Here is a 27,676-nt window from a genome sequence, read left to right as displayed (position 1 = left end):
GAGTTTAGCTACACATTGTCATGGTAACCTTACAAGGAGAATATGAGAAAAGGAATAACCAAGCCATGATGTCTCGATGATCTTACAAGTCCTCTCCAATCCTTGTAGCTCATTGTTCCTTGATGTTCTCTCTGAGTTTCCCCTGTTTTTCTCTCCCTAAAGTGACATCTCCATCCTCTGATAATAATATGATAATGAGGGAAATGAGCTTTTATACATATGCTAAAAAAGTAACATTTCGCCTGGCGAAGTTTGGCTCGCCATGACGATTTGAGCTTTCTTTGCCAGTGGGTTTCTACCACGTCACTTTGATCAAATGAAACCACCTTTTTTCGCCTGACAGAATTTCTGCTCGCCATGGCGAAGTGCTCTTGTCCTGTTTTTCCAACTCTCTAGAACTGCTCGCCATTTGGCTCGCCTTTGACTCGCCTGGCGAAATATTTCGCCTGGCAGGATTTATGCTCGCCATGGCGAAGTAGCTTTTGCCCACTTTTGTTCTTTTTGGTCCTTGCTTGATGTTTTGGCACTCAATTCCTGCACAAATGGGTAGAGTAAGATGAATAAAGCATAATTGATCAATAATCACTTTTCTCTCGGCTTTTCCCTGAATAACTTGTGAAACAAGTAACAAACGTGCCGTAAATAATCATTTGAAATACTACTTTCTGGCACTTATCATGATGCTGAGACTTTTTCCATAATGCAAATGCATACACCAAACATGGTCGTGAAGCCGATAAATTAAATTTTTCAGTAATTATGGTCGAAGTATCCCATTCGGCCTACCAAATTTGTTGTCGAGCTTGAAAGTTAGATGATGTATTAGCTAAAAGCTCTTAGTTGTGATACCTTTTTCTTCAAGTGATTACATTGAAAAAAAGAACTATGTAGCTTAGTTATGGGTTCCTTAGCTACGTCAAAGAGTGTTAAGTATGACATTTGAGTATTTTTTTTTTAGCTATAGAACTAAGAAATGCATAAAAAGAAAGGCAAAGCAAAACGATAAATAGATATATCGCATAAAAAAACTTGTTTGCTTGTTTGGTTAGAGCTCACACAATTAAATGTGGGACCGGCCTCTATATATAATATTGAATATTTTTATAAATTGAGCTAACCTTACATTCGATCAAAACAATTTAGCCGCGACTAGCTAATTATGTGGGTACTGCGTGAACTATCAATGTTTGTTGTTTGCATTCGTATATATTTTCAATATTCATTTCATTGACAATTTTTCAAAACCAACCGTAGCAATTAGCAAATCCACTGTTTTTTTTTCTTTTTTTCTCAAGTACTTAATCGAATATTTTATTAGTTTGATAAGTACATCAAATACACATTTTTTTTTTGTAAACCTTGCAAAAAAAAAACTCATCATCAAACTTAATATTTTACACAAAATCAATTAAAATAGAAAAAAAAAATGATCACTATGATAGAAATAGAACGAGGTAGATGAAGGATTAGTCAATATTTGCATGATGAAATTTTCTTGGACCGATGATCCAATACATTTTTGAAAGATGTTGATCACACTTCACTCAATGTTATGAAACACCGTAATTTACCTATATAATTTCATTGGTGGTTAACTGCCAATGAACATTTACGTTTTTTTCCTCGTGTTTCTCAATCAAACCATAAATGTCAACAACAATCTTCTACACTTTTTTTTTAAATGATCCGGTACACTTAACATCGAGCTTAGAGAGACTTAAAAATATTAAATAGATCAAGATACTACAAGGTGGAAATCATGTTCCAATACTTTAACTTTAAATTCTTTTATATGATCATTGTTTGTTAGTTTTTTTTTCTTAGATAGTATTTTAAGTTTTGATCTTCTCCCTCAAAATTTCAAAGAAAAGAGACTCTCATAATCTTAGTAGTTTCAACTTGGAGATAAGTAAAACATATAAGTATTGTTTAAATTAGAGATCAAACTTGTATACTATTGTTCGAAAATTTAATTTTAAACTTAATCTAAGATTGAAATATTTCTTTTAACTTGGAATTTAGTTGTTACAAATGTTAATTAAAGAAATTATGATAACATATGATTAAGTTTTAATTAGAAAAATTTAATATTAAATAAATCAAATACAGTTGATTTTTCTTTATTCTCATATATCAAATATGGCTCTTGGAGTCACGCACATCAATAGAATCTTCAAACCAATTACGTTAATGAAAACTATTGTTCTCTCTAAGTCTTCTTGTATTAAATATGACTTTTAGAGTCATGCATATCATGTGATATAAATATTTTATACATATTTTTTTTAGAAGGAATAGTTTATATATGTTAAAAATGTAGAATGATTGTAAGTTCTAAGCCCCTAAAAAAAATGTTAAAAATGTAGAATGATTGTAAGTTCTTATATCTATTGCATTTGTGTAAATCTATCAAATAACGGATTTTTTTTTTTTTTGAAATAATCGCATAAAATTTTGCAATCTTTCATAATTTTTTGAAAAATTATAATTTAATTTCAATAGTTATCACTTTGGACTTAGATGAGGAACATTATAATTTTTTTTTTTAGAGATGAGGAACATCATAATTGATTATTGCTTTGATCTATAATTTTACTTAATCTATTGTTATTTTGTATTTTACTCTTTTCTTTCATTTTTTTCACACATGTATAAAAATAAAAGACATTTATGCAAAGTCACAAATACCTTACTAGTCATAAAGCAAAATCTGACGTCGAAAATAACTATAATTTTTTGCCAACCATTTTTCACAGCTATAATAAGTTTAAATAGTGGCGATTTTTATTGACGAAAATGAAAATTTCATCTCTAAATCATTGTTCGTAAACTCCTAGTGACAAAATTAAATTCGTTTATATTTTTTAATATAGATTCATATAATTTTAATTTATTTTCATATTATAAAATGTATTTTGACGTTCTATCTATTTCATTATTATTTTCCATTAGTCTTATAATCTGATTTATTGTATAACACCTTTGCTATATTCTTACAAATATGAAAGTTACAAAAATGGGTGGTCAATCACGCGTAAGAGGTTATCGTGGTGGTCGTTTCTAAAGAAGAGGCGAGTGTATTAATGGTAATGGTAATGTTAATGGATGTCCCAACGTTCAATGTCAAATTTGTTATAAACTATGACACGAAGATAATCATTGTTGTTATCGTCATTAACCTCAGTTCGATAGCTCATATTTCCCTATCTAACTTTATTCCATATTGAAGTTTTGTCATTGATGGAAGCATAGAAAGCTTAAAGATAATTGAGAATAGAGAGAGGAGAGGATCGTTAGTTGAATTCTCTAACAGGATTGAATTTGTATTTCACATTAAAATAGAATAATAAACAGTGAGTGTTACAAATATTTATAGTCTTAAACTATAACGACACCTAGCATGATCAACATAACTGACACAGATGGATATGAACTGTTTGCCAGTAAACTGTGGCAAATACGATGTACAATATACTTAAGCTTTATATTTTTACAACAATCAATGATATCGTTGATTTCGTTTATAGTTTCAATTTATTTTCCTATATTTGAAAACATCTCGTGGCATTCTTTGAAATTTAATCACACTCGAACAACATCTCGAAAAATTAATTTGTAACAATAAATTTAAAACATTTAACTTAAAGGCTGCATATGATATTTGATCCATAGAATTTTGTAATATATGCAAGAGTCTGAGGTTAGAACCTCAAATATCTCATTTCTCTAAAAAGAACTTCATAAACTTTACTGATGCAACTTTCTCCAAATAAAAACGATGTATTCAACAATTAAAATTTGAAAAATGTTAACGAATATCTCCGATCACTCATTAAGAACCTCTAATAGTAACTATTTATGAAAAATTATGTGATCTATTAAAAATTGTAACATTTGACTTTTTTAAGGAAGTACTTTCTAAATTTGAGATTTTTAGGGTGCGTTTGGTTTGCAAAACAGCAAGTAATGGACATAACAGTACAAGACAGAACAACACAACATAAGGCAGAACAACACATGACAAATTTTTATGACATTGAATAATTTTTTGTTTTATACGACTTTTGGGGCTCGAAATGTTATTTTTGTATTTTAGGCAACTTGTACGTGGGACAAAAAGTTGTGTTGTGGTTTGGTGAGGGACAAAAATATGTGTTTTTGTCCTGTCCCTTGCCTCCAGTTTGTCTTGTACCTGAAACAGTTTTACAAATCAAACACTGGACAACTGAAGTTGTTCTGTCATGTCCTTCATTTTTTAGCAAATCAAACGAACCCTTAAAGAGTAACTTTTTTAAGGAACCACTTTATAAACTTATTTTACATAAAATTTATCTATTGTTTATTATTTAATCATAAATAAATGCTCTTAAAACATTTCGTTCTTTTTTTTTTTTTTTTGAGTAAAAAACATTTGTTAGATAACATAATCTTTATGTTATTGAGTTTAGGCTAAATTACATTAAAAGATTTTTAAGTTATTTAATTGTAATAAATACGTCTTTAAATTTTTTTCGTACCATTTATGTCCTTTTAAGTTATTTAATTGTAACAAGTTAACCCTTTAAGAATTTTTCTTAACACTTAGGTTTTAAGTTATTTAATTACAACTTTTAGGCCTCAAATAACTTACATTTTTTTAATTTAAAATACCCAAAATTAGTACAGCTAAATAACTTAATTTGTACAGAAAAAACTTAAAAAACCAACTTATCACAATTAATTAACTTAAATGATCTAAGTATTAAAAAATAAACTTAAAAACCAATTTATTTCAATCAAATAACTTAAAAAACCTCTGCTTAACATTTACTCCGTTCCTTTTTAAGTGTCATTTTGAAGAAAAATTTTGTTCATATTTAACTGTCACTTTTAAAGTTCAATGCAACATTAAATGTTGTTTTACCAATATTATCCTTAGTTATTTATTGCAGAGAGAAAAATATATGAAATGAGATATTAAATGAATAAGGTCATTAAAGTAAAAGTATAACTTTATTGATTGTCTTGATTTATGGAAAATGTCAAAATGTGACAATTAAAAAGAAACGAGTCAGTAGTGTTTTGTTACAAGACTTTCTGATCCACCAAAAATAAATAAAAAATCAGCATCCTCTCTATCTCTAGCTAGCTGAACATGGTTCTTCTGCTTCACCTTTCCTTCAACTTCTAACTTGAAACCTCCACAAACCCAACACAACTCACAATGAAACTCTCCCTCAAATTCCAAAACAACAATGAAAACCAACAAACCCCTCAAACCCAAATAATGACAGCAAAAGTACCAATAACAATATTCAACAACCCTTTACTTTCAACAATCACAGCCACAAATAACTACTCAACTTCTGATTTTTCATTCTCACTCTCAACAAATTTCCCAACTGGTCCAACCTTCAAACTCTCTTACACTCCAACCACAACATCTTCTTCTCTTCCTTTCTCTCTCTCCCTCAAATCCGGTTTAGGCCTTTTTGGTTCACCTAATCATTCTCCTCTTGTCTTCTCCGCTAATTTCTCTCTTTCTTCTCTTTCCTCTTCTACCCCTCTTCTTCCTTCTTTCTCTTTACACTTTAAACCCCAATTTGGTCATTTCTCTCTTCACAAAACCGTTCTCTCAGATTCTTCTAACACCAACCCTCTTTCTGTTTCACCTCAAATTGAAAAGGGTTTTGTTCCTGAAACAAATGGGTCTTGTTCCGGTTGGCAAAATTTAAACTTGGAACCATTTGGTCACAATAACAACAATAACGTTGGTGTTGGTGTTGGTGTTGGGGTTGGCCCAGATGGTAAAAACAATGAAAAATGTGGTCTTTCACCTTGTGTTGGTGTTATGGCTAGGACGGTGATGCCGGTGACACAAGGGTTGTTGTTGAATTTTCGTTGGGGTGTGAGTTTTCCGGGGAAATCTGTGTTGAAAATGCCGTATTTGGCAGTGAATAAAATTGGGCTGGAGAGGGTTGAAGAAATGAAGAAAGATGAGTGGAACAATGATGATAATTGTGAAGGTAATTTGCAGGTGCTGAAGGAGATGAAAATAGATTTGGAAAATGTTGAAAAGGAGAATAAGGAGATGAAGAGAGTGTTGGATGAAATGAAAATGGGAGTTTCTAAAGGGAAGGTTTCAAAGCAGAAGCATGCAGGTGAGAGCGTTCAAAGTTGGGGAAGCAATAAAAATGGAAGAAAAGAGAATGAAAAAAAACAAGAAATCAAGCCTCAGAATATTGTAGTAAGTGATTTCGAATCTGAATTGGAAAAAGCTATAAAAGCTGCTGCTGCTTCTTCTTAGCAACGATTTAAAGGTCATTACTGTTATACCAATTATCGTCGTTTTTCAATATACTTTCTATGTTTGGCTGCATTGCATTGTATAATTTGTATTGCAGTGCATGACAGTGTCATGTATATGTATAAAATCCCATTACTCGACTTCTTTATCCGGTGTACTGTTGAATAATTATAGAGAATTGATTAATGATACTTCTATATGGTAGTTGAAGGATATAATCATTCATTAGTTAAGTGTAAATGTCTAATAATCAGATTATTTGTATGCAGCTCTTAATAGTGCTTATAGCAAGGAAGTTTAGTCCAACATATATTGATTCATGTTTTGAGTGATCTATCTAATACAACTTCACAAACATAGTTGCTAAGGTGGTAGTGAGAGTTACTGTTGAGCTGACAGTTAGTAGTTAGTTTCTGTTATCAATCTGTTGTAACTTCATTTCCCATTTTCAGCTTTCTACTTGTTCATATAGAATAGTAGAAACCGATTCTTTGTTGAATAAGACTAAGAGAATTCATTTGGTAATATTGGTTCATTGGTTCTCTTCTTCTTCCTTGATTTCTCTCTGATTTCGATCTGGTTATACTATCTAAGATTAACGATTCACTCTAAAGCATAAAATAAGTAATTTTAACTCTTGAAAATCAGTGGTTGATGTTACATGTCCCCACACCACAACCTCTCTAGAACTTTGCAAACATGTTTCTAATATCTTTTTTGTTAGTATTTTTATGGACTCAATTGAGCAACAAAAAAACACATTCGAAAACTAAATTGAATATGTAAAAGCAGATTTGAGGATCCAAATGACTATTAAAAGAAACACTCATGGATGTATTTGTATTTGGGATGCATTCAAAAACTAAAGTGACAACACCTCATACATTCCTTGATGAATATAGTTGTTTAACCATTTTTTTATCCATCCCTCTGTTCCACAAATTACTGGATCAGTCCCTATATACATCAATGTCTAAAAGATCAGGATTTTCTGATGGGGTTTACATTGGTAGTTTGTCGAATTTGAATACTATTGTTGCTAATATGTCTCCGCTATCATGAGGCATATGTTTTCAAAAACAAAAACAGGGTATCTCCAAATATATGAACCAACCAAACTATGACATAGGTTACATGCTAACCCTCTAGGGTATATAGTCTAACAGTAGTATTTTTTATTTTTTTGGCAAGAAGTCTAACAGTAGTGTTATTATTAATAAAGGTAGAAGTGTTTCAGTACATGAAGAGGTGGTTTGAAAAATTAGTCCCACATCGGGTAATAACACAAACGTTAGAGTCTTTATAAACTAAATTCTTTAGCAAATAGATGCGTTCGTGAAAAGGAGAGATGGTTGGCATCTCCCCTGACAGGGATGGGAACAGCCTTCGGGCTTTCCTGTTACACATCTCGGTTAAGGCTATCCACCACTTTGAGGTTGGATCTAACCCAATTTTTTTTTCCTTATGCTTCTGTGTGTTTGTTTTCTATATATCATAAAGTACATTATCAATTATATTAACTCAGAGTTAAATTTTTGTTCTAGAAACATTTTACAAGATATGTCTTTTCTTATTTGAATTTTTAAAAAATAAAATAAAGCCAGTACCAAATGAAAGAAATTATCTCCAAAATGGTATTAAAAAAAAAATAGGTCAAGCTGGTTGTTACAAGAAATGTCTTTGAGGTTGGATCTAACCCAATTTTTTTTTCCTTATGCTTCTGAATTTTTTTTCTTCCCTTTTTATTCTGTATATATCATAAAGTACAGGATCAATTATATTAATTCAGAGTTCAATTTTTGTGCTAGAAATATTTTACAAGAAATGTCTATTCTTATTTGAATGTTAAAAATAATGTTCATAAGAAGATAAAAAGAGTGTTGGATGAAATGAAAATGGGAGTTTCTAAAGGGGAGGTTTCAAAGCAGAAGCATTCAGGTGAGAGCTTTCAATGTTTGGGAAGCAATAGAAATGGAAGAAAAGAGAATGAGAAAAAACTAGAAACCAAGTCATCTCTCAAAACAAAAAAAAAGTCTCAGAATATTGTAGTGAGTGATTTTGAATCTGAATTGAAAAAAGCTATAAAAGCTGCTACTTCTTCTTAGCAACGATTTAAAGGTCATTACTATTATACTATTATACCACTTTTCATTGTTTTTCAGTATACTTTCTATGTTGGGCTGCATAAACATTGCATTGTATTACAGTGCATAACAGAGTCATGTATATGTATAAAATCCCATCACTCGACTTCTGTATCCGGTGTACTGTTAAATAATTATAGAAAATTGATCAATGATACTTCTATATGGTAGTTGAAGGATATAATCATTGCTTAGTTAAGTGTAAATGTGTAATAATCAGATTATTTGTATGCAGCTCTTAATAGTGCTTATAACAAGTAAGTTTAGGCCAACAATATTGATTAATGTTTTGAGTGATCTATCTAATACAACTTCACAATTCACAAACATAGTCGCTGAGCTGACAGCTACTTAGTTAGTAGTTAGTTTCTGTTATCAATCTGTTGCAACTTCCTTTCCTGTTTTCAGCTTTCTACTTGTTCATATAGAATAGTAGAAACTGATTCTTTGTTGAATAAGAGAATTCTTTTGATAATATTGGTTCATTGGTTCTCTTTATTATATTTGAGTTATCTCTGATTTCAAGCTGGTTATACCATCTATGATGTATCCTCACCCCGTTTCGGATTTCTGCTTTTGGGAGTCATATATCATTTGCTTTCCTGTCTTGTTTCTTCAATTTGAGAGAAAGCAATGGAAGTTATTATCATTCAATATTCAAACATTTGCATTTTTGTTTTTTGTTTTTTCGAGCATCTTTTATGCTAGTGAGTAGTGAGAGTAGGGGAACTTTCTTCTAACAACAATTTTTTTCCCTCCCAATTTGGTTGTTTACTACCATGGCTTCAATTAACCAAAATATATTTTGCTAAAATGGGATTGTGTCCTTCATTTTCATATATATAAAAAAATTTAACACTATTTAAGGAAATCTCAACTTAATGATGTATATGCAACTATATACGTTACTATATTAGTTCCCCAGTATATATAATGGAAAATAAACTTTTTTAAAACACTAAGTTAGTGTTCATTAAAGAAAAACATCACACTGCTGTTGAGGCAAGTGTGTACAAGGTCAGATCCGATTCAGTGTAAAAACAGTAAACCTGTGATGGTGTCAATGGTCAAGACCTCCGGTAGGATTCATAATGTGTAATGTTGATGTTTCTTTCTCGTTGCAATTCAATATGGTTGGTATTTGCATATGTCTTTTCAACGAGTTTGGGTTATTCATACAAGCTAGAAGAGAGTGGATCAAACCGCATCTTGAGTCAGGTTGGGTGAAACTTATGGTCTCGTCAGAGCAATCAAATGGTTTAAGAGTCTCCATATTGATAATGTTATTTTCTAGATAGATTCAAAGTTAGTTGGTGATAGTATCAACGATGTTGTTGAGGATCTATCGAGATTTCGATTCCATAATTCATGAATGTATGAAGTTATTCTTGATCTCTTGTTTCAATTATCATGTAGTGTTACTAGGATGACTGCAGATATGATTTTTCATTTCCTAGCTAAGGTGATCATATCATATGTTAATCCTTGGTCATGTATTTGTGATGTTTTAACATGTATTGGAGATTTGATTATAATGTAATGCATTGAGTTTTTTCGTGGTCAAATTATAATTATATGCATTCATATTGTACAAAAGAAATGCATTCCTAAAGAGGAAGTATGAGTGTATAGAAGGGGATTAAATATGTAAACAGAATTTATTTGCCCTTGTACTATGTAAGTTTACACGTGCAAAAGAAAAACAAGCAAAAATCTAGCAAACCATGAATTGACTTATTTTTAATTGCAGAAATCCATATTGTTGCATTTATTTATAGTAATAACTATATTCTTCAAGGCAAGCAATAAAATTAAGTCCAAACAAGTTTCTATTACAAATCATAGAAATACATAATACCTACCTAAGGGTTGACAAATCTACAATTCCTTCTTATTTCACCTTCACTTCCAGTAAGAACATTAATATTTCCCATCTTAATCATAGACTTAGCAAAGGAATCAAAGAAAAGTTTTTCGTTAGAGGCATAACCCCACACCTGCTTCCTAATCCTTCCATCTAAGTCTTGACTGATCAAAACATTATCAGAACCTAACAAGCCTTTTCCTTCAATAATGTTTATGAAGTATTGATTATCAAACCGTTTTGGTGTTTGAAAATCAAGGGGTGCAAATTTGTCGTCCCTTCCGGTAACAGGACATATGGACTGTAGGATTCTTCTGAAGGTTGTGTATCGTTTGTAGCGATCATAGGCATGGTGATATTCCTGTTTTGTTTCATAGATCCTCTGCCTGAAGCTTAAACATCTTGCCCTTCCTATTGTATGGCTACCTGTTTTTTTTTTTTTTTCCCTTCTAATTAATTAGTAAGAACTCTAAGTTATCAAATCGAGATTTAAATTTTGAATCTAGAAATTTATTGTTCAAGTCGTGAATCGAATCTTATTATAAATCATAAGATAATTATTACTAATAAAAATATGACAGTTTTAAATAAAATTTGGTGTAAATAGAATATACACTATAGATTCGTATCGGTTGAGTTCAGTTTTGTATTAAATCAAGATAATTTGGTCTTTAAAATTGACTTTATATTCAACATTATTGAAGTTTTATAATGATAAATATACCTGATAGAACCACCAGGTCTTCAATATCCAGACCCTGTTGCTTAAAATTATTAATTAAAGTCTCTAAAGAGGAATTTGGAGCAGGGATGAATAGGTTGGCTCCACTGAAACTTGACTCAAGTGAGTCCTTCCTCCCCAGCCACACTTCCCATCTTGGTCCTCCTCTCTTCAAAACAAACAACAGTGGTAAAAAGCATGGTTTATATCATGGTGACCCTATCAACAATGTAGTAAAATACAATTGAACTAGTTAATAGCAGTGTTTTAAAAACTTAATCGAACTGACGGTTCAATCAATTGAACTTCGAACTGACATTTACTGCGGTTCGGTTATTTGGTGGTTCGATTAAGGTTTCATTGCAGTTCGGTTTTTAAAAAATTGGCTACTAGAGCTGATCCAAAGAGAAAGACTAGAGAGAAAAGGCTGAGATGAGTACCAATTCAACAGCATCACGAGCAACCATAGCAAGAATATCAGCACATGAAACAGTGAGAGGACATTCCTTTTCAAGTAAATACTTTATCTTGTCAATGACTTCAAATCCACGTAAAGAGTTCACATTTGGTCCAGCTTGTTTCTCACTTGTCATTCCCTCAACACTGTCCAAAAGTACCGATGCATCACACCCCTTATATTCATTTTCAATGTACGACAGACAAAAAGTTAAAACAAACAAACAATAATTGATAACACCAGAGGTCTAACACAAGTGGTTGGTGCGGAGTGTGTGTTGATATTGTAAATATTATAGTACTTATACATGGTTAATTACCATAACAAAACAATCATGGAAGTGTAATCGAAGTAGCGATGCTGCTAAACGCGGATCTTTCAAAACTGCTACCGCCACGTTATGTCTCACAATGTCTTCAGCTAAGGGACATTTTTCTTTGTAGTACTCATGAACAAGAAGTTCACTACCCCTTAGAGTGTGAATATTGGACAAAATAGTAATTAAGATAAGTAATAGTCTCAGAGGCTCCATTGAAAGAAATGGTGAAGAGAGGGAATTTTGATGCTGCAGTAGTCTTATGGGGAATGTTTATAGACTTAATAAAGGTTTAATGATGTTGTTTTGTTGCATTGTTTGTTTCTACATTTTCAAACCAACTTTGTGGTGGAGAATTTTCTCATGTGCTTTTTTGTTTCACCTAGAGTTGATGCAACCAACTTGACCTATTGTTTTTTTTAATACCATTTTGGTGATAATTTCTCTTATTTGGTACTGGCTTTAATATATATATATTTTAGTTCGAATAAGAAAAGGGAATTCCGGTAAAATGTTTCTAGCATAAAAATTGAACTCTGAATTATTATAATTGATCCTGGACTTTATACAGAAGAAAAAGGGATAAAAAAAAAAAAATCATAGAAGCGAAAAGGAAAAAAAAAAAATTGGGTTATAGATCCAACCTCAAAGAGGTGGATAGCCTTAACCGAGGTGTGTAACAGGAAAGCCCGAAAGCTGTTCCCATCCCTGTCAGGGGAGATGCCAACCATCTCTCCTTTTCACGAACACATCTATGTGCTAGAGAATTTAGTTTATAAAGACTCTAACGTTTGTGTTATTACCCGATGTGGGACTAATTTTTCAAACCACCTCATTTAGTTTATAAAGACTCTAACGTTTGTGTTATTACCCGATGTGGGACTAATTTTTCAAACCACCTCTTCACGTACTCAAACACCCTTTATTAACAACACTACTGCTATTATTCATAGTTTGGTTGGTTCATATATTTGGAGATACCTTGCTTTTGAAAACATATGCCTCATGATACCGGAGACATATTAGCAACAATAGTATTCAAATTCGACAAACTACCAATGTAAAACCCATCAGAAAATCCCTATCTTTTAGACATTGATGTATATAGGGCTTGAATGTATGAGGTGTTGTTGCTATAGTTTTTGAATGTATCCAAAATGCAAATACATCCACACATGGTTCTTTTAATAGTCATTTTGATTCTCAAATTTGCTTTTACGTAGTCAATTTAGTTTTCAAATATGTTTTTTATGGGTCAATTGTGTCTATACAAATACTAACAAAAAAAATATTAGAAATATGTTTGCAATCTCGATACATTTAAAAATTATAGTGACAATGACTCATATTTAAGGATCGAAATCATTTTTTTATGGCAAATGTCAGTAATTAATTGCTAGATTGATATTTACACATTTGTCTAAGTTCAAACTCAGGACCTCCAATTCTTTATCTTTGTTCAAACTTATTGAGCTACCCAACCACCCTAAGGATAAAAGTGACATGCTTAATTCAATATATTTTTAAAATTTGACAATAAGATTATCTTTGCATTACATGTTTTAGTTTTGTTAGCAACTACTTGAAGGTTAAAGAAACAAAGGATGTATGGCTCAAGAATAAAAGTTGATTGTACAAATCAATACATTAGATTACACAAAACTTGTCTATTGTTACAACAAAACAACCCACCCTGACGTTTATTGTCCAAAGAGAAAATAACTGGGACACACGACTAATGATGAGACCAAAATTGAATAATAGTTTGTTCACTATGAAAAAAGAAGAAAAAAATGTCAAATATCTTCCTATAATATATATATTCTTTGACTATATACAATTTTTTTTTTTGTTATTATATGACTATCTCATTGCCTCCCCCTGACTCAAATAATTCACAAAATGCTTAATATTTATTTATTTGATACCAATGTTCAATTAATTTTTCTTCATTAGAAAAATTGACCATCTTCATCAGGAAAAATCTCAGGATGTACTGCAGCAGTATTAGTGAAATTTAGTGCTCTTCTTAATTTGCGATGATCAAATACTTCAACTTCAACCAAGAAAATTGAACTAACTGGTCTATGATCTGAGAGCTTAATTTCTGCACGTTCATAATTTAGTTGCTTTATTCCTTTTCCTAGCCACAATATTCGATCACACCTGCATGTATATATAATTTTATTTTTCATTATTTAATATTACATAATACATAAAACCAACAAATTAATATTCATAATCTAGTAAATATTGCAATTAATTACCATGCAGGAGCTCTTTTTTTCTCCCCTTCTTTTGGTATCTCACCAACATATCTATCTGAATTAATTTCATATTTGTAAGTTGGTGCAAAGTTTATCAACCCTTCTTTCCATCCATCAAATACATGCCCAACACGCAATTCATTGCTTAGCTGCATAAAGTAATGACTAATTAGAAATAATATAATCTAGGACAACACATAACATAAATAAATAAATAAATACACTTGTATGTTACAATTATAATTTGTTGATACTATATGCACATAGATAACAAATTATAGATGTGTTAAAATAGTTACTTGTATTGTCAAAAAAATAATAGCAATAGTTCCTTATGAGGAATAAAATATCAAATTTACATAGTAAGAAAGGATAAGTATATGAAAAATAAAATATCAACAACCTTTTATCTTATTATAGGTAGGGTTTTTTTTTATGTGGTGTACTTCTTTGACATGCTTTACATGCCTATTCAAGTAAAATAAAAGGTTTGGGTAGAGAGTTAGTAGATAAGATAAAGTTTTTTATGAGACCAACTTTAAATATTAAGTGATATCTTACTTTAGACAAAATAAACTAAGTGAAAGATTAAAGTTATGCATATTTTGTAAGGTTTGTGGATTCAGAAGTCTTACCTGATCATAATTCAGTAGTTCATTCCACTTTTTTTGAGCCACCAATTTCCGAACCTCCGAATCTAACATACTGATTCGATAATTCAAATCTCCGAACCAGAAAATCTGACTGTTACCAATAAACAAAACTTCAATTAACACAAGTTGTTAGGAAAATAACTTATAGCATAAAATTTGCAAGGGAAAATTTTGACGATACAATAAAGCTTACTCGTGCGATGGGATTGTTAGCGCTTGATCTGTAGCAAAGACAGACGAGAAGCAAGTGCGTCGGAGAATTTCATTAACATCTGAGTTTCGTCTTTGTTCAGCTCCATCCTTCGTACCAGAGGTCAGATGCGAACAAACAAAGCACATACGCGACTGAAAGAGTGACATGCTGATTGAAACAGAACCCTGCATCATATGTCAAAATGAGCAAATTCTTTCACTAAGTGCACAAGTTTGGATCATCATTAGCCTTGCTGACAAAGGTAGATCGTTGAATTCATACAATGGATTCTACCGATCGACCTTTATTCAGCATGGTGATTTTCACTATAACTAATAATAGTTAATGATCATAAAATGCATGTTGCACATACTATACTAGTAATGAATGCTGAAATGATTATAAAAGCTAGTTAACAATTAATGTGGAATTATGAAGCCTGATTCAATGTGAAACATCTCATACCTTGTTTCCCATATAGCCCATAAGACCAACTCCAACAGGTGAAACTTTCAAATTATTAATGTGTCTTCTCAGCCTCCTCTGCACCCAAACAGATACATAGATTCCCACCATTTGCTTGCTGATGATCCGAACATATCTCGCCTGTGATTTAGTCGTGCCTAATTCATCATCGTCTTGGTTCTCAGGCAATTCAATAAAAGCATCGTCACCATCATCAGATAACATCTCAGATACATCATCTAAGGAATCAACTACTTTAGGTATAACTTGTTGCTCTTTCAATAACGAGCCCAAATTTCCGGAACTATGGTGCGTACGTTTCAATCCACCTCCACCACCGCCGCCATATAAGAAAGCATTCTCATTCAAGTCAAAGCCAATTCTTGCTGAACTACTTAGTACTCTCCGCAACTTAGGATTCGAATCAACAATTTGTGAGATTGCGTCTAACGGACGTTCGGGCCAATCAAGATCAATACCATAAACTTTCCTCACGTGTAAATCATTCCCTATACTAATTATGTTACTTTCTTCAAGCTGTTGCAGATCATATTTGTCAACATTTTCCATGAGCTCATCATTCAGCATATCAATTGGATTAGCAGCATCTATATTATCAGCTAGAACATCAGCAGCAGAAGAAGTTCTCAACACCGGCGAAGGTGGCGCGCTGTGGCTTTTGTGTTTGCTATCAGGCTCAGAAGATTTGTTTAAAGATCTTCTAATGATTGCTTCCCATTTCTGGATAGGTGTATTATCCTCTGCTCCTAGTACATTTCCAGCATTCAGTGGAACTACTTCTTGGAAACTGTGAGGCACAAGACACCACAATTGAAAGTTATTTACAGAAAATTTGGTAAACATAACATAAAGACTGACTAGAAATACTAATTCTTAAAACAACTTTGGTTCAAACGTAAAAAGATACGAAAAACATAAACAAAGAGCAAATGATATTTGATCACAGAGTTCGATCAATTATGCCTACGTATCCGACTACAAAAATGGCTTCAGCACTATTTTATTATTCAAGTTTAGGATCATAGAGTACATACTACAGTCCAGTTTACAAAATTACCCTTGAACCGTTCCACCCATTTATCAGTAAACTATGAGTTATACCGATTAAAAGGATTTACAATTTCATGAACTACTCACCCAAAAATGTATATATCACTTGGTTCTTCGGCATAAATCCAGTCATCAATATCAAGATCCTCAGATGGATGTCTTCCAGCAACATTCCAAGATCCAATTGCTACCCTGAAGAATAACCAAAGTTATGATTTATCATTAAATTAGTAACACTATAGCATACTATACATAACTAGGTTGCAAACCATACCTCACTTCCTTAGTATTTATATACTGAGCACGCAAAGTTTCTGATTTTCCTCTTCTGTGTCTTGTTTTGCATCCCTTTTTAAAAGATGTATCTGAATAATTACAAACATGAAATCATCAAATCACAGTTCTAAAAATCGAATTTATCGAAATCTTGTATAAAATGAATTGAAATGGAATGAATCCTTGCCTGATATTTGACTTGAGAATATAGATTGAGTCCCTTGTGTTCTAAATGGACTATCATCACTAATTTGCATTCTTGGTTGTTTAGGAGAACAAACTGTATCAAAATTCTAAGAATCAAAAACTGAAAAAAGAAAAAAAGAAGTATACAAATACAATAGAATCATTTGCATAGTAATATACCATCATCTTCACTCTCAGTTTCAGTATCAACTTCATCTTCACTAAAATCATTCACCTTAGGCTTAATATTAAGCCATTTTTTCATCACAATAGAAGGCCAAAAAGCCTACAATAAAATCAAATCAGCAACTTATGATCATTGAAAACAATCAACTTTCTTTAAAGAATGTTATAAAGTTTACCTCTGATCTTTTTCCTCTTCTTCCCTTCATTGTTTCACAAGTCAAAAGACTAATAACAGAACCTTATATAAAAAAAAAACAGTTGCTTAATGTGTTAGACTTTGAAAGAACAAGTTCTTTTAAATATGGAATCAATCACTGACATTTAATATATAGTATAGTATTTAAATATGATATGATTATAAAAGTACAAAAAAATGGGATTATTTGAATGATGATGATGAGATGGAAGATCCTCTTTAGTACCAAATAGAAAAAGACACAAAATATGTGAACATTATATCAGCAAGACACTCACAACCGCAACTTGCATAAGGAAAACAAAAATACTGGTCCTTGCACAATGTCACTATGGTATTTTTTTTTTATAATAATATTATCATTAATTAATAAAACAGAACATTATTAATAGTAACTTGATCCAACAAAACCAAATGTCACTCTCACTAGAACACTTTGTGCAACAATTTCTGAAAATATTAATCATGAGAGAGCATCAACAAACAGAAGATGTTATTAAATGTTTATTCTTTATTTGGGTAGGCAAGACAAGTAGCAGAAAATTATTATCATAGACAATCAATCAATTAGGTTATGACATAAACTAACCCTAATGGTTTTTACGTAACACATTTTTTTATTTGATTAAATAATAATATATGCTATATTTGCAAAAGCAGATAGTATAAACTAGAGGACACAAAAATTGATGACAAAAATGCATAAAAAAAAGCCAAAGTTATTTAATTGAAGTGTGGAGACAAATCTAACGTGATTGGATTAGTGGAACAAGCTAGCATTGCAATTGAATACAATGTGTATATAATAGATATGAAAGGTACTACTGATTAAAATAAATCTCTTGAAAAAAATGTCATATTTTAATTTTCATTGGTCTGTCAGCCTTATACGGGTGCGGTTATCATGCATAAGAAATCCTTTATGCAGCTCTGCATAAATCCCAGCCCATTAACCATTTTGCAGTGGAAATGGTTTTTGAGTTGGACTCCAAAACCATTTTGCTGTGGAAATGGTTTGTGAGTTGTACTCCAAAACAATTTTGTTGTGGAAATGGTTTATGTGAGTTGTACTCCAAAACCATTAGATATACTTAATGGTTTTGTGTCCTTCTCACTTGCGATTCTGTTTTCAATTTGCTTTCTTCGACCCGATCGTCTTTCTTTTGATTTCAATCTGATTCAATTTCATCTTTGATTCGAGTTTCTTTCTCAAATTCATAATCGATGAATTTTCCCCAATTCTTAGGGTTTGTGATTGGGTTTTGATCACATCATTCGCAGTTCTGTTCCAAATTCCTCTTTGATTTCATAATTGACGGTTTTATTTAGTTTCTTCGATCTCTGTTTTCGATCTGTTTCATCGTAACTCGTTTTCGTTTGTGCTTGCGAGACGGATTATCCAATATGATGTTCTTGATCGATTCCTTGGTTGTGACTGAAATCGTAATTGTGAATATGATCTGAAAGATATTCAATGCATCTGTTCATTTCATCTGTACTTTTTCTCTCACAAATTTTGATGATGAATGGCTGCTTACAACATATCCCAATTCTGATGGTTGTGAAGTGTTTATGCAGGGTGCATAAGGAAATGACTTACGCATAATAACTTGCCCCCTTACACGCTACATATTGATTCTAGTAGAAAGATAAGCATTCGTCCTCGTGAGCATAGCTCAGTTGACAGGGACAATGCATTATTATATGCAGGGGTCGGGGTTCGAACCCCGGACACCCCACTTATTCACTTTAAAAGTGAATTTCTAACCACTAAACTACCTGACCAAAAACAAAAGATAAACATTCATGCATCCATATTAATCGCATTAACATAATAAATATATATCTTAAAATAAGTGTTATTTTCTTTTCAATACAGTTTAATTATTTTATTCTAAATCAAAATCTTAAATTAATACTTCACCTCTACATAACATAAGTAAGATTAGTTTACTTATACACTTGATAAGATATTAGTTGTACATACTTATTCTTTGTTAATCTTATTTAAAAGTTCAATATCATTATTCGTAAAATCCAGTTCTATTGTTGAAATCGTTAGATTTGATAACTTCACTCGTATTCAAACTCAAGACTTAACAGTTATATGAAAATACTTCATTTTTATTTTTTTATTTTTTAGTATTTGTGAAAAATAGTAAAGTGATTCAAAATGAGAGGAAGGAAGAAAGTATTTTCATAGAAAAAGAGTGGAAAGGAGGAGGCAAGACCCTACAAATGTGTGTGACAAGCTATGAAGAAAGAGTTATGAATAAATATGATTATACTACTAACCAAAAGTTGACCCTTACACAAATCATAAAAGTGTGTTTGGCTCAAATTGACAAGTAGAGAATAAAGTAAACTAAGATTTCATCATGTCAATGAGGACAGCTGTAGACCCATTGGTTTTGTGTTTAGTCTGTCCATCTTATTCTTCTTCTCTGACTATTTTGCAAACACGTACAATCTTAGAACCTGACAAGCCATGCAAATCAATAAAATAATCAAGATGAAGACATTGACTCAAAATTTTTAATTAAAAGATGTCACATTTTAAATGTAGGTCCAACGCACTAGCAGCACTGTATGTGAAGATAAAAATTCTGAATTCTCAAGTACAAATATCCTTATCAATTATTATCATATAAAAGTTGTAACGCATTTTATGCCGACTTAAATGAATAAGTTAGACGGTGAAGGAATACTATAGACAATAGACCAAACCTGAAATTTGACTATGATTTGCTTAATGCAGTGCAGCATGTTTGAAACGTTATATAATTAGCAAATATTTATAATTTACTATTTGATAAACTCAATTAATGTATCATAATTCATATTAACTAATTTTGAGAACAATTATATCAAATTTATTGTAACACCCAAAGTTGATGAGGACGGGGAGCGGTCGTCGGTGCACAAAGTATGATATTGAGCGGTTTCCGACAACTTGTGGACGAACCAAATCACATTGGAATGAAAGAGGCCGTGTAGATATAGAACTACATGATTGAAGGAAGTCTTATAAGAATTATTTGGTAGCACCTGTATCAACAAGATGCATATTCTTTTTGGTATTTCATTCCATAAGAACTCCACAGTTAAGCGGAACTCCACGGTTAAACGTGTTTGACTTGAAACAATTTTGGGATAGATGACCTTCTGAAAAAACAAGTTGAGAAAACTTATGTTGATTTGTTGGGTCAGTCGACAATCTTAAAAACAGTCTAGGCTAATAGTAGGACTAATGATAATCGATAGTTGCGGAGACATTTAGTATTTTGAAACACGAGTCCTGCACTTCTTCACACTTGATGTATGTGTTATCGTGTTTTCTCCACTATACTATTCCTTATGAAAAGAGTAAAGAAGAGGACCAGGATACAACCAAGCAAAAGTGGTGAAATGGATTGAGAGAAAAGGAAGCAAACTTGTAAACAAACATTTGTGAAAAAGACACAATTTGGAAGCTGCATGCGTCCCTGCGCCGTCAACCTTCACATCCTATGAAATATTAGAACCTCAATAATTAAATTAAATCATATGATTTTGAAGTCAATCTAGTGAAAATATAGTAACGGTTTATCCGGATTGGTTGATTAATTGACTTTTGTTTTTGCTAATAAGTGGATTAATTAACTTTTTTTTGTTTTCATTGCATGGTCTTCTCTTTTGAATGACAAGTTGACAACAATTGGTCTAGTCTCTAAGTTGCGTTTTTCTAACGAAACTCATGATCAATTATAATTTCATTAGGCAAAAAAAAAAAAAAAAGTTTAGCATAATGTGAAAATGAGTTGTATCACAAAACAATGTATCATAGACCAGTAAGATATTTTTTTAATTGAATAGTGGCTTATGCAACTTGCAATGTAATCACGGGGGTACAATATCATGATTAGTTTAGTTTCTTTGTATGTTACTAAAGAATGGGACTTGAGTCATCTTTCCCACCCTTACATCCTCTTCGGTCAAATATAAGTTGTTGGACTAATTAAAGGGTTAAGTGAGTTTATATCCATCTTGAGGTTTTAGTCCTTTTAAATTTATTTTTAAAACAATGATTTCTAAATATTTTCCGTCAAACAAAGTGATTATCGTTATTAAAGGCTGCACATGTGCGTTGTATGTATAGGAGACTACGAACAAAAGATCATATAATATTTTAAGGGATATAATATAATTTTCTTGTTGTCATAAATATATCATTTTTCATTTTATACCATACAATTCCATTTTTTGGGCTTAAGTGGATCATGTATGTAAACATCGTCTATTTTATAACTTTCAATGATATTATTTAATAAATGATCAATTTCTCTGAGCCAACACCTCAGAAGAAAAGAAAATTATTAAATATGCTCTTAGTTCTTATATACAATGCCATGTTTAACTTATATTTATATTGATGATTAATTTGTTGATGAAAAATATTTAAACGATCATTGTTTAAAAAATATTATCACTAAAACAAATTATAATATATTTATAGTGACTATAAACTTATTCTACTCTTAATCAAATGGTTGTTTGGTATCTCAACCATTAGATTAATTTGATAATTGAGAGATAGTTTATGAAAATAATTAAAAGTTTACTCGACAAAATAGATTCAATAATTAATTTTTTTTTGCCAAAAGATTCAATAATTAATTATTTCCTGAGCTTAATTCAGTGTAAAAATAATGTATAATATATGCAAAGGTTGGGGTTCGAATCTTGGTAAAAAAAAAAAAGATATGGCACATTAAGGTGACACATTTTTTCAGAATTGCTTTTTTTTTTTGTTTATTTTATTAGAATTGCATCTCTTAAGTACATTATATCTGTTTCTTTTATGTGCTGGTTAAATTTACTAAGAAAATCAATAAGAAAAATTTAAATCATTTGATTTTTTTTTATGTTCTTATCTATTTATTATATCATTTTAATTACTTTAATTTTTGTAATAATCAGTCAAAGATATCTACTACTGCAATAATAAAATTGATTGCCATCAATTTTCCTTAATTAACCTCATACTATCTCCCTAAATTATTAATTTTATGGGTAAATTCGCCATTATCTCTCTTTAATCACATTTTAGAGCTCTTCAACATACTAGTTTCTTTTGTTTCACAATACATGTCGCAATCAACCATTTTACACATATCAAGACACAACTTTAATTATTAATATATTTAATTATCTATAATAAAAAATTTAAAAAATTTGATTTTTTGAAAATATTCCATGAGACAAATCTAACATCTTGTATATGCTATCATTTGTATTTATATATCAGTTAAAAAATATGAACAAAGTAAGTTATGTGAATAATACATATTATCAAAATACGACATATATTTAGGAACGAATGAAGTATTTTTTAAAAATAATATAGTCCATATCACCGTAGATTTTGAAAATAAAATATATATATATATATAACACAGATGAAAAAAATTCTAAAAGGTTTTTCTTTTAGGGGAAAAATTCTAAAAAGTTAGTAAGGGAATAATTCTAAAAAGAAACTAATAGAATAATTATATTTGTGTCATTGGACTCATAGCTAAGAATTCAATCAATCAAATTAATTATGATTGTGAGGAATTTCATAAGAATGTTAAAAGCATCCCTGGTGTTATATATGCCATGACCTCTCAATAAGCATCTGTGAAACAGCTTATTAATAATCTTGACAGCGATAATGATTCTTTCTTTGATTCTAAAGAATGTCATCCCATGGCCATCTCAAAAGATATAATGTAATTAGATGTAGAAAATTGGATCAACAAAAAAGTAATCGGTGGTTTATATATGACTTAATTTTTCCGGACAAGGAAAATTCGACCTTTTGATATGTGATATTGAATGAGTATATATGATGAGTCACACCCTTTTTTATTTGTCCAATCTTTTTCTAATCCATAGTTTACCCAACATCTGGATCCAAAACCAGGATCAACTCTCGTTCTACAAAATATTATTATTTGCTGGGAGGTTTGAAAGAGCGTTAGGAACAATAACGAACCAATGTTCCACGATTAATAGTAGGAGGAATCACCACATCTTCACATAAAGTTTTAGAACATATATATGAGACATCTATTTTATATATCTAATATTTTTTTCATTCATAATCGATGTGAGACTTCACTCACAATTAAATTTAACATAATCTCTTAAATAGTGTTTTACACTTTTTTTCCTTCCATAATTCACTTATTATAATTATTAACCTACAACAACTAAAATATAACAACCAAGAAACTTGCAAATTAAATTCAACTACAAGATCAAATAATCCATTCAAATCTTTGGAAGTGGGAAACTGCTTTTATTCTTGAGCTTATTCATCATATTCAATAATGTACATATATGCAGAATCCAATTAACTTTTTTACCATACATATAATTTTAAAATTTAATTTATACACTGTCAGCTAAAAATATTTTACATAAGTCAATCGCAACTATTAGATCATTAAAATATTTTGACTTTTACCATATCTAACTTTTGTTTGTTTAAAAAAAAAAGTTAGACATAATAAAAGTCGAAATATTTTAATGATCTAACTTAAGTTGTATAAATATAAATTATTATTTGTGATTGTTTGGCAGTTTTACACTGAATTTATCAAACTTATTCTTGTGTATAAAAATAAAAACTTAAAATACATTCAATAATGTGGTATCTTATCGTGTGATGGGTTTTTATAATACGCATTGAAATGTTTAGAAACGAATGATCAAATTTGTGGACGTATATATAGTTGTTGCCGTAGGGGGATATTTACTTTTCAACAACATTTGTTTTTTTTTAATATTTGTTTTTCATTTTGAATGTGAACGACTAAGATGACATTTAGTTATGAATTTTCCTATTATAATTTGGTTTTTTTTCTTTTTCAAAATTTCAAAATACCCAATTTAATTTTAAAATATCAATTTTAGAAGTGGTACCTTTTCAAATCTGCTGGATGTTGAATGCAACAACAAGTTAAAATTAGTGGGATTATGGCTAAGGCTAGACAAGAAAAATTCGAAATTGTGATATGTGATGTTATTTGGATAGAAACAATAAAATGTTGGCATTTAGCATTATAGCTGTCTAGCATAGTACCCCTTTTTCTATTTGATTAGCCATAGTATCCTTGTTGAGGAAAATTAAGTTTAGTTTACTATCTTCCATAATTGTCGTTTCCGTGATTATAACTAGCTAAGAAGTAAGATCCACAACCAAAATAGAGCCCTGAAAGAAAGAAAGAAAGAAAAAAACTTAAATTAAATTCAAATATGACACATTATAAATTAATAAACCGGCCTAGTCAAATAATCCATAAAATATCGATTTTAACACCACATTTTCATTCAAAATTTTAAAATATTAGACATCGTCGCGTATTATATATCTACATTAATTCAATTCATGTGAGACCAAAACTAATCAGTTACACTTAAACCTAATAATCATGGAATAAGTTTTAATGACAAATCATTTGTATATATAATATTAGTTTAGAATGAGCAATCTAATGTGTAGATGTATAGTTGTTGCCATGTAGATTTGCAAAATGAATGAAAATCTTATCATGAAAATCCTAACCCTTTTGATCAACTTCTTTCAAAAGATTTGATTGAATCCAACTGGCAAAAAGAAAGTTCAAAGATCAATGCCATAATATTATCTACATACATACGTACGCAATGTTTGTACCTTAAGAAAAGACTCAATGAATGGTCCTTCTCCAACTAAAAAAAGAGCACATAGATTCAAATTGGAAAAAATCGTTCATGGACCACTTACCTATATGAGCATTTTTCTCTCATAAGAAAAGACATGCACTTCTTCTACAAAATGCAATGGTACATATTAAATCACCCCTTAGGCAAATTGAAGAAATTTCACAGTGTGAACTAACCAGATATTAGAGGGAGGGAAAATTATTCAATTATAATTATTCGTTTTTTGGTCAAGGAGTTTTTTTCTTCAAGAAATGTATGAGTTATTACACAATTATTAAGACAGTGAAAGCCACAATTAGACAATACAGGATAACTATTCACTAGTCTACAACAATTAAATTCAAGATATTTGTGCAATTACAACTCAATCATGGTATAGTGAGTCAACCATCTATAACACTAGTAACTAACTACTAAACTTTATTTTATTTCTTTTATTCTTTATGGTTTTATATTTTTAAAACGCCTTCTATATTTGTTTGTATTTCGGATGGTGATAGGTTTTCAAAGGTTTAAAATCTCTCAAAATTATTGTATGTTTGAATTTACGGTGTTTGACGGAATTACGATGCCGTCTGAATTTTTAACAAAAACTACACTTTAATGTTTTAACAAATTCATCATTAATTTAAACATGCATGGACTAAGTTTAAGATGGTTTCAATGACTTAAAAATATGTTTGATGAGACTCGACGCTAAATTCACCTAAACTTTTAAATATAATAAAAAAGAAAAAAGAAAATGTGAAAAGAAAGATTAGACAAGAAAATGAAGGTGTGACAACAGCCAACTCGTCACTGCTAAGCAAATCCACAAAAAAGGGGGATCTATATCTTCACCATTATAGATTCCTAATAAGTTTGTGAACATTAGTTAATCCCCCGCTTGCAAGAAAGAGTCACATAATATATGATTAAATTAAATAGCTAAAATTATAATAATTAGAAGACTAAGTGGAAGAAAGTTTAAATAAATTGCAACCATATGGTTTTCAGATTGAGTTGCGTAAGTGAGTTTTAGTTGCAGAATAAATATTGCATCATACATTATATTCTATTGTACCCAAAAAAAAAAATGTATCATGCATTTATTCTACATGGACACCACCATATGGTGTAGGTTTCATGCAAAAACTAATTAAATGGGTTGACGAACGCATCCATATAGAAAATAATAATAACATACGATATATTGGAATGTTAAAGTTTTGTGCATAAGATTTCTTCTACACGTACGCATGCAGAAAAAGAAGTTGTGATTAAAATTAGAATAATAACCGAAAGAAGTTCCAGAGGCTTCTTATGGAACATATTTAATTAATCAAATTCATAAAGAGACTTATTTGACGGCATACATCTTCAACTATAACGAATTTACTTCTTAGTGGACCGTCATTTCTATCTTTTTGAAATTATTATTAGTACAAAATATTTTGGCAGTCCTTGCTTCTTTGTTTTTGATTTGTCATATGATAAAAGCGATGTCATGTTACAACTTCCAACTAGGTGCTACTTTTCATCATGTAAATTCAAACGATATAAATTGTTAAGTAGTAGAACAATCTTAGACGGCAAATTTTGGTCAATGAATTAGCCACTAATATAAAAGTCTTCAAATAGTTTAGATTTTGATTCTCAATTTGTCGTGGTCATTATATGAATTATTTGATGTTTATCTAATAACCTAGGTTAGTTAATAGGATTGGTGTAAATTTTGTATGCAAGTGCATTTTGCATTCAAGACTTTTATTTGTTCATAAAATATATTTACAACTATCTCTACTTGACATGATTTTGTTTGTTCTACATGTAAAAAAAGTTTTACTCGGTCGGTATATTGAAGCGAAAATTCTTAAATATCTTCAAGGTTGATTTGATATCGATATTCTATAGACAAAACTCATATAAAACTTGATTTTATTTTTAAATAAACTAATATAAAAAAATACATGACATTACGTAATTGAATGATGGATATATTATACTCAACCAAACTTCAAAAGTGTCTTCATCATATTAAAAATAAAATAATTTGTAGTTAATAACCCACTGAAATGCAAGTTGTCCATTAAAAATAAAATATTTATTACAGCAAATAAAAAATAATTTTACCGTTATCCATTGTGCAATTCACGTTATTTTTTAATAATGCCAAAGAAGTTTTTTAATCACAACATGCAAATATACCTTGGTGTCCAGGAAACATATTTTAATTGAGTGGTCCTAACATAAACTACCTCTTCACCCATGGTTACAAGCTACAAATCCGTAAATATAATCAAACAGTTTATCACGATGGTCCCGTGAGCATAGCTCAATTGGTAGAACAATGCATTATTATATGCAAGGGTCGAGGTTCGAATTTCGGACACACAATTTATTCACTTTATAAGGTGAATTCTAGCCCCTAGGTTACCTGACCAAAAATAATAATAATTACCTTCCTTAAATAAAAAAATTATAATTACCTGCTAAACATAGTCCTCTATGAGCCACAATCTATGCTAGGTACATTCCCATTTTGATTTGTTGCAATTTGCAAATAGCCCCAGCTTACATCAGGGAATAGGGATGGCATGGTCTAGGTAAGGTAGCATGGACCCGTCTCTACACCGGCAGTTTAAAAAAATTATCCATACGTGTTATTCGCATTTATATAATTAT

At 30.7% G+C, this 27,676-nt stretch overlaps 3 protein-coding genes and 2 non-coding genes across 5 annotated transcripts; 2 read left to right on the top strand and 3 right to left on the bottom strand.

Annotated features, from left to right (window-relative positions):
* The first annotated feature begins 5,080 nt into the window (after positions 1-5,080).
* Positions 5,081-8,582, top strand: LOC11435633 (myosin-G heavy chain). Its single transcript, XM_003611402.4, has one exon. It carries the CDS (start codon positions 5,204-5,206, stop codon positions 6,284-6,286), a length of 1,083 nt encoding a protein of 360 aa, XP_003611450.2. The 5' UTR covers positions 5,081-5,203; the 3' UTR covers positions 6,287-8,582.
* Positions 7,616-7,745, top strand: LOC112422286 (U6atac minor spliceosomal RNA). Its single transcript, XR_003012654.1, has one exon. It is a non-coding gene; the product is annotated as a U6atac minor spliceosomal RNA (small nuclear RNA).
* Positions 8,583-10,241: 1,659 nt separating the features above from the next.
* LOC11431706 (peroxidase 20) lies at positions 10,242-12,063 on the bottom strand. The gene is made up of 4 exons (XM_003611401.4): positions 11,792-12,063; positions 11,456-11,647; positions 11,019-11,184; positions 10,242-10,720 (listed from the first exon to the last, which is right to left on the bottom strand). Exons 1-4 carry the CDS (start codon positions 12,002-12,004, stop codon positions 10,293-10,295), a joined length of 999 nt encoding a protein of 332 aa, XP_003611449.1. The 5' UTR covers positions 12,005-12,063; the 3' UTR covers positions 10,242-10,292.
* A 343-nt stretch (positions 12,064-12,406) lies between these two features.
* Positions 12,407-12,538, bottom strand: LOC112422287 (U6atac minor spliceosomal RNA). The gene has a single exon (XR_003012655.1). It is a non-coding gene; the product is annotated as a U6atac minor spliceosomal RNA (small nuclear RNA).
* Positions 12,539-13,395: 857 nt separating this feature from the next.
* LOC11425310 (type I inositol polyphosphate 5-phosphatase 2) lies at positions 13,396-17,525 on the bottom strand. The gene is made up of 11 exons (XM_003611400.4): positions 17,508-17,525; positions 17,262-17,323; positions 17,080-17,185; positions 16,901-16,993; positions 16,712-16,802; positions 16,525-16,629; positions 15,367-16,174; positions 14,902-15,086; positions 14,691-14,799; positions 14,056-14,204; positions 13,396-13,954 (listed from the first exon to the last, which is right to left on the bottom strand). Exons 2-11 carry the CDS (start codon positions 17,289-17,291, stop codon positions 13,741-13,743), a joined length of 1,890 nt encoding a protein of 629 aa, XP_003611448.1. The 5' UTR covers positions 17,292-17,323; positions 17,508-17,525; the 3' UTR covers positions 13,396-13,740.
* Positions 17,526-27,676: the final 10,151 nt, after the last annotated feature.

The sequence above is a fragment of the Medicago truncatula genome, chromosome 5, assembly GCF_003473485.1.
Source record: "Medicago truncatula cultivar Jemalong A17 chromosome 5, MtrunA17r5.0-ANR, whole genome shotgun sequence".
Classification (NCBI taxonomy): domain Eukaryota; kingdom Viridiplantae; phylum Streptophyta; class Magnoliopsida; order Fabales; family Fabaceae; genus Medicago; species Medicago truncatula.
This window is presented reverse-complemented; position numbering and strand designations above follow the sequence as displayed.

What these genes read in the sequence shown, in the direction of transcription:
- LOC11435633 (XM_003611402.4), top strand. Translation starts at nt 5,204, where the DNA reads ATGAAACTCTCCCTCAAATTCCAAAACAACAATGAAAACCAACAAACC.
- LOC11425310 (XM_003611400.4), bottom strand. Translation starts at nt 17,291, where the DNA reads ATGAAGGGAAGAAGAGGAAAAAGATCAGAG. An exon ending in TGGGCTATATGGGAAACAAG is followed by an intron (nt 15,087 to 15,366) that starts GTATGAGATGTT and finishes CATATGATGCAG; the next exon opens with GGTTCTGTTTCAATCAGCAT. An exon ending in AACTACTGAATTATGATCAG is followed by an intron (nt 14,205 to 14,690) that starts GTAAGACTTCTG and finishes TACTTTATGCAG; the next exon opens with CTAAGCAATGAATTGCGTGT.
- LOC11431706 (XM_003611401.4), bottom strand. Translation starts at nt 12,004, where the DNA reads ATGGAGCCTCTGAGACTATTACTTATCTTAATTACTATTTTGTCCAAT. An exon ending in CTCGTGATGCTGTTGAATTG is followed by an intron (nt 11,185 to 11,455) that starts GTACTCATCTCA and finishes TTTGTTTTGAAG; the next exon opens with AGAGGAGGACCAAGATGGGA. An exon ending in AGACCTGGTGGTTCTATCAG is followed by an intron (nt 10,721 to 11,018) that starts GTATATTTATCA and finishes AAAAAAAAACAG; the next exon opens with GTAGCCATACAATAGGAAGG.